Genomic DNA, 10,065 nt, shown 5'->3' with positions numbered 1-10,065 from the left:
GTGTGTGTGTGTGTGTGTGTGTGTGTGTGTGTGTGTGTGTGTGTGTGTGTGTGTGTGTGTGTGTGTGTGTGTGTGTGTGCGATCTGCCACACCAGCATATATACATATATATAATATAATATAATATAATATAATATAATATAATATATATTATAATAGTATATATATGTATATATAATATAATATATATTGTAATAGTATATATATGTATATATACTATTACAATATATATTACAATAATATAATAATATATTATAATAATAGTATAATTATATATATTATAATAGTTATAATTATATACATTATAATAGTATAATTATATACATTATAATAGTATAATAATATATATTATAATAGTATAATTATATATATATTAGTTATAGTTATAATTATATATATTATAATAGTAAAATAGTATATATATGTATATAATATAATATATATTGTAATAATATATATAAGTATAATATATATAATATATGTATAATATAATATAATACATATATTGTAACAGATATAAGGATAATTAAAATTATTTCAGGGACAAAGAGATTACCGCAACCGGATCGATCATTGTCAGCAAGGTTCTGGCTGTTATGGTCGGCATTGCCTGCATAGGACTGGCGTTTATGGGTCAATTTCTTGGCGGGCTTCTTCAGGCTGCTTTAACGATTTTCGGCGTGGTCGGTGGCCCGGTGTTCGGCATGTTCACGCTGGGCATGTTCACGCGGTTGGGAAACCAGAGAGGAGCCATCGTCGGCCTGTTGACTAGCCTCGTTTTCTCTTTATGGATCGGTTTCGGCCAGCCGAAGCCACCGATTCCAAACAAAGTGAACGTCAACGGCTCGGACTGCGGCTACGCCGATGCATATTACGATCACGAGAAATCGTCGAATTTGCATTTCGAATACCAGTGAGGAATTCGCCTGCTATTCATTCACCAAGCATATTTTCAGTTCTCCGCGCGTTTCGCGCGCGCTTTTTTTTTTTTTCTTTCTCACGATCGTTTCGCACACATGCAATCTCTGCCTCTCTTGTGACTTTCGTCACTCCAGATCTTCTTTTTTTTCTTTTTCTTTTTTTCTTTTTGTAGTTTAGCGCGCGATGTGAAATATTTGCGAAAAGAGCTGCACTCTTGAGAAACGATTTTTCGACCCATCTTTCCGAGAAACGATCTTCCAGTAATTTTTATAAATTCGCTTGATATCGTAACATTTCAAATTCCCCAAATTTGCAAACGTGCAATTCTTTTACGAAATATTTCGTCGATGATCTACTTTCCGGAAACTACCACGAGTTAATCTGATCAACGGTTGAACATTAGTTAAATATTAATGTTCAGAGAAAACGATCTCGTTACACTAATCATAAACAGACCAAAAATACACTTGTTTCTAAGAACATTTGCAATTCACGTGTATCAATTACGCAGTGAATTACGTGGAGATGTATTTTAAAAATGTCGCAACGCCACGCGAAGGAATAATCTCTAACGCTACCACCTGTTACATCAAATCGCTAACGTTTTCCTCGATCGTGGAATTAATACTTATTCCGCGTAGTCACGGTTTAGCATAATTGCTTCCTAAGAGGTGATCAATTGTACGGCTCTTGCCTGTTGCAGGCAAAGTGACGATGATTCATACTTCTATTTGTACCGCGTTTCATACATGTGGTATTGCCCACTGGGAAGTGTGATCAGTTTCGCGATAGGATGGATCTCCAGTTGGATCTCGAATTTAATTCTGGGCGAGGAGTCCCGTGATCTGGATCCAGATCTTTTCGCGTCGTGTCTGTGTAAAAATGGATCGAAACGTTTGGACAAATTCGACAGCACCGTGGCACCAAAATAGTAGGTATGTAACGACCTCTACTTTGAAGTATTTAGATCAACGATATCTATGTTCATTAAATCGTTTCGTCGAGATGTGTGTTTATTTAATATAAACAACAGAATATTTAAAAATTGTTAGTAATTTTATTATCACCATGGAAATGTTTACACACACTTATATATATTGTAGCCATAGTAGAAATTCTTCATTCGTTATTTAACTTCCATTATTTAATCTTCGTTAAATTATTAGTAATTATATATTTTGTTGTATTGATAATATTTTTATATAAACAACTAAAATTAATTACGGAGTTATTATTTATTTGTAGTATATGTAAATTTAAATTATCATAATCACTACAGGCACGTTAATTCAGATCAGGAACAGCGTGACGTTTCATTTAGAAATGTTTTTACACGCTGCACGAAAGAGTTTTGAAGAATTCTGGAGAACTCGCGAGAACTCAAAGAAAAAAATAATGGACTCGTTAAGCAAATGAACATTTGATTCTTGACATTATTCTTTGGCAGTGCTAAAAACCTGTATTTAGGTGTAATTCTGAAATCGAGGCTTTTTTACGACCCCCAGCGGGATACCTGCGTTGTAATTGCAGATTCTTCGAATTCCTTTGCCTTTTTTATTATTTATATTTAGACTGCCATGCTTGACAATATTTTAGTTTAGTTTAGTATTCTCAACTAATGGAACTCTAAATTTGACACTCTGAAAGAACAAGTGTCACTTGATACAATCACAATATTCCTATCTTTCAGAAGAATATAGAAAGACGCAAGGAATTCTACGAACTTTTGAGCAATGTCGAACAAGCCAGCATTATCTTGCAAAGACTTCCATTAGTACAATTTCAATTTACGCAATTCTCGAACAAAATAATCGATCTTTAATAGCACTGTGTTTCAACATCCTGTGTAATATTTTCAGCGTTGTCGCCTGTGGTATTTCTACGAATTTCTGTGAAAATTAAATGCCTCCTCGTAAAAGGAAACAGAGGTTACTATCGATCGTTTATTTGCCACGAGCGGACGCGTCACGGCTCGAAGAATATTCTCGTAATTGGCCTTAACCTGAAAACAACCGGAGCAGAGTCCAAATCCCTGGAATACGACACGTGTCGCGTAAATCAGTTAGAATAATGTTCACGTAGAAGCAACGTCGGGTAACTCTGTTATTATCTCATTTGAAAAAAAAAAGGAAACGAGAGAAAAAATTATGGTCGAAGGTCTTGTACTTCCAATCAATGATCAACCAAGATGGAATTTGGTAGAAACGTCACAGAGAAGAATAATGCATCTGAAATATGAAATCTCAGCTTCGACAATTCGCGCACTGCTGGTTGTGCAAGTGTTACATGTGAAGATTGAAACAAATTTTTAGAAAGTGCTTAAAAACCTTAGAACCAACTATATGTAATGTATAATATACTAACCATAGGAAACTTTCACGCTCATATTGTGTATGTTAGGTGAATAGTACGCGAATGTCATTTATTGTTTTCATAATCGTTGCTCACAAAAATATTCGAACATTTATACATTACGTGTACAATACAGACTTGACTGTTATAGTAATATCAGTCAAGCTTGAAAACTAATCTAAAAATACAAGTACATGGAAGTTGCAAGACTGTAATTAATGTTTTTATCAGATACACGAATGTTAGTAACGGACAATTATTTTAATAAATAAACATTATTCTGTTGTCACACTATAAATGTGCATTCAATCGAAGAAGAACGATTAATTTTCTATCAGTATATCGTTTGTTACCTCGGCGATCGAAACGCCAAATAAATCGTGCAAGCTACTCTATCTCGAAGAATAAAACAACATCAGACAGGACATTTCACGAAGATGAACAGGAGTTTTTTACTCGGAAAAACATCTGGAAGATCGAGAAGGAGGAGGAGGAGGAGGTGGGATTCGATGAAATCGTGGCCGATATTACATGCACACTCGGGTTTCCTTTCGGAATTCCGATTATCGCCACGAGGCATCCAACATCTTCTCCACCTCTGCAACGAACAGCAAACGTAAACACACCGCTTGAAACCACGGGGTGTGTTGAACGTTTACCGAAACGTTCGCAAATCACGATGGAATGCCGTCAGACTAGTGTTCCCGTGCGCGGCACACGGTGACATACAGAACGAAGCAACGACCCGTGCACTGTGCAGCGCTTACGTAAGGAAATAACGCCGCACCGCGAGAGAGAGAGAGAGAGAGAGAGAGAGAGAGAGAGAGAGAGGGAGAGTGGACCACCTCGAGCTTCGTTTCGACTACTAAAGCCACGTAGTATTCGACGTGGTCACGTAGAACGCTTGCAAATGTTTGTGAGCTTTTTGAAATGTTAATGGGCTAGCACGCGGCGTGACAAACATTTGTCAACCACTTCCACTAAACAAACGTTGGCAAACAAGGGCTTGTTTATGAGCGCCTGTCGCTTTCACGCGTTGATAAGGCCAGTTCTTAACAACCCGGCCCGGAGGTCGCCGGTTGACGGAGATGCGCCTCTGAAGTAGCGCAAGTCTGTTCCGTTTACGTCTTCGAAAAGTAATTTTCTATGTTTCCACTCTTTCTGATTAATCGAAATTATGTTTCGAAGTTGCGTTGCAACTGTGTTTCATTTCCTACGCGTACCTACTTTCGATCAAGTTGTGACCCGTGATACATTTTCGTTTGAAACGAGACACTCTCCTGTCCAAGTTGCTTTAAAGAGTTACGTTATTTAGTACATGATATACAAGCATAAAACAAAGTATTATCGAATATGTTAGATTTCTTGTTCTGCAGGCATTAATGTTTCGTGGATAGAAAATAAATTTGTCTCCTTTTATAGAATATATTATTCTATAGAATATATATTTTATAAAATATATGTATATATTTATTTATATATATTTTATAAAATATATGTATATATTTATTTATATATATTTTATAAAATATATGTATATATTTATTTATATATATTTTATAAAATATATGTATATATTTATTTATATATATTTTATAAAATATATGTATATATTTATTTATATATATTTTATAAAATATATGTATATATTTATTTATATATATTTTATAAAATATGTATACATATGAATATATATTTTATAAATTATGTATATATATATACTATATTTTTATATTTATATAAAATATATTTATATATTATAATATATAATATTTAATGTATTTTATATTTATGTTTCATATGAAAAATAAAATTTTGCACTAATAACGCTTTGTATAAATCTCTCTGTGACCGTTTTGTTCTTTTCTCTTCAAACTCTCACAGCCGACAGACTGTTTTCACGCTTGCTCTCCCCATATATTCATCCATCTCACTCGTACCAATAACTTAAAATTAAATTTTCCAAAATTAGTTATTCTGTAGTATCCAACAGAATGTTCATCAAATATTACTCTCCATATGTTGCAAATTACACAGAATCTATGCGGACCTATGTTTCGAGCACTTTGTTGACAAAGATTCACGAACACGTTTTCAACAACCGGTCAAGAGAATTCGCAAGTGTTTGTGAGGTATCCAGCACGATCGCTGGATACACGGTGTAATAATCTCTTTCTATTCTGAATGTGCGCAACACTCGACTTTCGTTGAACTTTTGAAATGGAGCCTTTATGGCTGTCGCTATCCACTTGTTGAGCAATCACTGTCTCCTTTCGTCCGAGTAATTGCGTTACGCAATCCGCGCATCTCTCAAGCTTCGCTTGTTCGCTAATTTAACACGGGAACAGTGCGTGGATTGTGTAAGAGCAGCAAGACAGTAAAAATGGTTTCGATGTGCATCAAAAATTCTCGACACGGTTTGCTCAAAAAAAAAAAGAAAAAAAAACGTTTCGAGAGAACTTCAAGATGCATCAGAGCGTCTAATTTTTTAAAAAAAGTTACCAACTGTGTTGAATCTTTTATATTTATGTTACGTTTTAGATCGATTTATGTATGTATTGACTGTGTGAATTATCACATTCTCCGTGAGAACGTCCGCGATGTTAATTAGTTTAGTAATCGAAAGAACTGTGTGTTGCACTCACTGTCTGATAAAATATTGTATAAATAAATACTGCATGAATGATTAACTCTATCCTCTCCTGAACCAATCCCCCTAAAGCCATCAAGACCTAACATTAATCTTCCGTGGACAATGGATAGATCGGACGATACAGTTGTTACACTTTCGTTGAAGTAAAAATATCCATACCGCTGCGATTCAAACGTTGAACGTAGTAAATCAATCTTGTTGTCAGGTTCAGTCAGTCTTGCTTCAATTAATTTTTCTATCGTCGAAAGAAGTTCCAAGGTAAAGAAGATAAAAGTCAAAGACCCCGTATGTTGACGCGTGAAATTTATCTCGATACATGAAAAGACTTTTCGCTCGTTGAAACGAGAGTGAGATTGAGAGACAAAAATTTTAAAAAGGGAGAAAAAAAGAGTTGAAAATTTATGGAATTTAAAAGAAGCTTCGACGACGATTTAAATCATAATTTAAACCAGGCGTGTAAAGATTTCGCGATATGAAAAAGAGATTTTATGTTACAGCACGGGCAGTGAAAATCCGGTTCGAGAAGTGAATATGTTAATAGGATGGAGGCAAGAAGTATTGGAAATTATCTCATGTTTGATCTCAAGCAGGTATGCAAGAATTCCCTAAGATTTCACTTCGCTAACCATTTCAAATAATTGGGAAAAAATAAGATCCTAAACCAACTATCCTCGATTTTCAGTTACAATGTACACTTAAATTCAACATAACGACTTCAGTTGAGCCTAACGATGGAAAATACGTTGTAATACGCGGCGAATGTTAGTCGAATCCACGCGGACGAGATAACCGCCATTATTTTATGAAAAAAATGTCTTTGCTATGCTACTATGGCCATCATTCTACGTGTCGCGCTTATGAATAAAAAGGAACGATTGGTATTTTCTGCCGTAAAGTTAGAAATCACCGTCGATGTTGAGCTCGTAAAGAATTCAGTTAATTTCCCCCCTCCTTCTTTCCTCTCTTTTCTTTTTCTCCATTATTAGAGCCGAACGAAGCTCAGGCTCTGATAATCTATTCCGACAAAGATTTGAAGATAAAAACAACGGAAGTTTAAAGAACCCGAACGAAATTACAGAGTTGCGTGTAATATACCAATATGGACGCGGTATCTCTGTCAAATTTACATTCAAAATGAAGATAATCGACGAAGAGTACGACAAGTTACAAAATATCTCTTATAAAAATTTTTCAAAATTTGTCTCTCTTTGACTTTGATTTTCAAATTAAAAACACATTTCTTATAAGATAATAACACGTTTCTTATAAGATACTGTGGATTCACCTATCAAGTTATTCCCTTTACAATTGCTTCGTATTAAAACACGACGTCTCTTCATCCATCAAGTGACTTCCACTTCAATCAATAAATTCGACGACTAAATGATCAACAATTTTTTTACACAAGAACCAAAAGATCTTTACACAATTAAACTGCTGTTAATTAAAGATCTAATGATCGTGCACGCTGCCTGCGAGAATGCGACGGCCATTTATTTACCTTTGTAACATGATCAAAGAATAACGAAACGAAGTCTCCGTTGAATGTAAATTCGAATAATTATGAGAGGCACGAACAATTACGCAGTTGCATATGGTAACATGGTTGGTGAACAATAGAGTCGCGATACTTCTTTCTTTCTTTCTTTCTTTCTTTCTTCTTTTTTTTTCTTTTCTTTTCTTTTCTTTTCTTCACAGATCTCAGAGGAGCGTGCAACGCCGCGGATGCGACTTGTCTAATGTTCCCTGTAATTAAAACGAAATAATCGAGACACGGTTGCAGCGCGTTCTCATTATAATGCCGCGCATTCCACCGACGAAACGAGTCTTTCTCTCAGCACGTACACCATCCACGTAGAATACGGAATGCACGAATGATGGATTACACGCGAATTCGCGTTCCGTACGTATTATGTTCCCGTTCGCGCACTACCGTTCCATTTTAATTACCATTACCTGCAACCAGCAGCAGCCGAGCCAGCCAGTGCGTTTTAATTATTTCAATTTGGAGCCCGGTGCGCCGAATACGTCGAACAGGAACGAAAGACTACCGTTATCGAACGAAAGCAGCGACACGTTACGGGAACAAGGAGAGGAAGTGAAAAGATCGGGAAAGTATATACGTTCGGTATTTTCAGCAAAGTGCCAAAGTAAGAAAATCTAATTTAACTTTTAAAAAATTCTTCAAACATTCGTCTATCTTTCAAAGAGTTATAAATTAAAGCTGATAATCGGCTATGATAGCAAGTTTCATCACGAACATTGCGAAGCACAATTTCTACTGTATAAAGAAACGAGTAAAATAGAAGTACTATAATGAATGTGAATCAATGATTATAATTCATATTTGTTACAATTCATTCTTAACCGCTGAAAATCTCGCTGCATTATGTAATTAGTAATATTGCCGATCGTTGTGCCCAAGCGGTACCATTGGACGCTGAAAATCATAACAATTTGGAATTTTCAATTTCTCTTTCCATTAATTTTATTTCATTATCTCAACGAACAAGTATAAAAGTATAGAATGAAATGCCATTGCAATCCAAGTGTTTGTAATCCAACGCGAAAATTATTACAGTCGTCCATGATACAACGACGCTACTACCGTCGATTATATGGATTGACTCGCCTAGCAAACTAGTTACAAAATGTCGACCAAGAACGTCGGACGTTAATTGCAACGGAGGTGCGCGGTCGCCTTCTTATTTCGAATAGCTGAGATAAATTTCTTAATTATAAGGACGGTATCTCGCTCGGTATCGGCGGAACACTGGCCGATCTCGGCGACCACATTGTACAGAAATCCCCGTGTAGGTGTATGTGTGTGTGTGTGTGTGTGTGGAGGGAGAGATAGCCACCGGGCAATTTTTTCGACCTCCGAGAGCCAGAGCCGTACATAGTTTCCAGCACGGTGTACTGCCGTTCCGTTTCCTCATACCGTGCATACGTCCCTAACGAGCAACGTGGTATAATGCACATAACGCCATTATAATAAACTTCATACTCGCCCCATTCACACGAGCAGCGCGCTAAGAAACGCACGGGCGTTGCACGCATGCGCGCGCGCGCGCCTTAACTTACAATATATACGTATAAAGGTATTCTCCTTTACGCGCGAACCCACCGAACTGAGAGATGCATGCCATTCCTTGCGAAATTTATGCTGAATGGTATTTTTTCATCGAGGACGAGACAACTTCGCGCGTGTGTGTGTGTATATATGAATACATGTGTAGGTACGCGTGACAATTTGCTTACTTGGGAACACTCTCTCGTTCTTTGCATGGCTTTCTTTTGTGATTTAACACGGATTCGGTTCACAAATGAGGTCTACGAGCTGATCTTTATAGTAGACTTTCGATTATCGAACAATTGAAGAGAAATGATGTGAGCAACACGTGTGTGTACTAATAAGTACGCATAGCTAGTTAATTGATCCTCCGTTAATGCCAAGCCGCGTAATTAACTTATAGAATATGCAACCTACATGTTATCAGGAGGATCTACGCCATTAACGATTATTAAACACGTAAGGGAGTATTCTGGTAATCTGTCTTTCAAAAAGTCAATTTTTTTTTACATTTTCTCAAAGTACATGTCTTCGAAAATGTCTATATAAAAGAATTTGTTTGGATTCGTAAAATTAGCAAAGTTATAGAAGGAAACGGTGTACTGCTCGCAACGTAAGTATGAATATTTTTGTACAACGGGCAACAGAAACTTCAAATGTGCTTTTCTAAAAAATATTTATAATATTATTATTTATTTTTATATTACTATTATTTTATAATATTTCATTTTTTGTACTGCTCGATTCATTGTAAGTACGAATATTTTTATACAACGGGCAGCAAAAACTTCAAATGTGCTTTTCTCAAAAAATATTTTATTTTATATTATTATTTATTTTTATATTATTGTTATTTTATAATATTTTATTTTTTGTACTGCTCGATTTATTGTAAGTATGAATATTTTTGTACAACGAATAACAGAAACTTCAAATGTGTTTCTCTCAAATCCATATTTTTTGAACTGACTGACGAGATATCGACCGATTGACTTGAAATTTGGAGGAGATCTTCACCGGATGTACCTTTATCGCATGAACCACGGATTTCAAAATCTGATGTTTT

General features: G+C 35.7%; 2 protein-coding genes across 7 annotated transcripts in view; one reads left to right on the top strand and one right to left on the bottom strand.

Annotated features, from left to right (window-relative positions):
• LOC122530435 (putative sodium-dependent multivitamin transporter) overlaps positions 1 to 6,860 on the top strand; it is a 14,881-nt gene extending 8,021 nt beyond the window's left edge. For 2 of the 5 annotated variants that reach the window (XM_043657381.1, XM_043657382.1), the window contains 3 exons: positions 542 to 913; positions 1,625 to 1,856; positions 2,612 to 2,925. In XM_043657381.1, coding sequence (XP_043513316.1) covers positions 542 to 913; positions 1,625 to 1,853 — 601 coding nt within the window. In that variant the 3' untranslated portion in view covers positions 1,854 to 1,856; positions 2,612 to 2,925. Of the gene's footprint in view, positions 1 to 541; positions 914 to 1,624; positions 1,857 to 2,200; positions 2,525 to 2,611; positions 2,926 to 6,423; positions 6,517 to 6,608 lie in introns of those variants that run through there. The other 3 variants (XR_006306987.1, XM_043657383.1, XM_043657384.1) reach the window with 3 other exon arrangements.
• The window catches only part of LOC122530430 (protein expanded-like), a 133,074-nt gene that overhangs the window by 85,149 nt on the left and 37,860 nt on the right, over positions 1 to 10,065 (bottom strand). The window lies entirely within an intron of this gene.

Source organism: Frieseomelitta varia, unplaced genomic scaffold, assembly GCF_011392965.1.
Source record: "Frieseomelitta varia isolate USP_RPSP 00005682 unplaced genomic scaffold, Fvar_1.2 scaffold_342, whole genome shotgun sequence".
Taxonomy (NCBI): Eukaryota; Metazoa; Arthropoda; class Insecta; order Hymenoptera; family Apidae; genus Frieseomelitta; species Frieseomelitta varia.
Note: the sequence above shows the minus strand (reverse complement) of the source record. Positions and strands in the feature narration are given on the sequence as shown.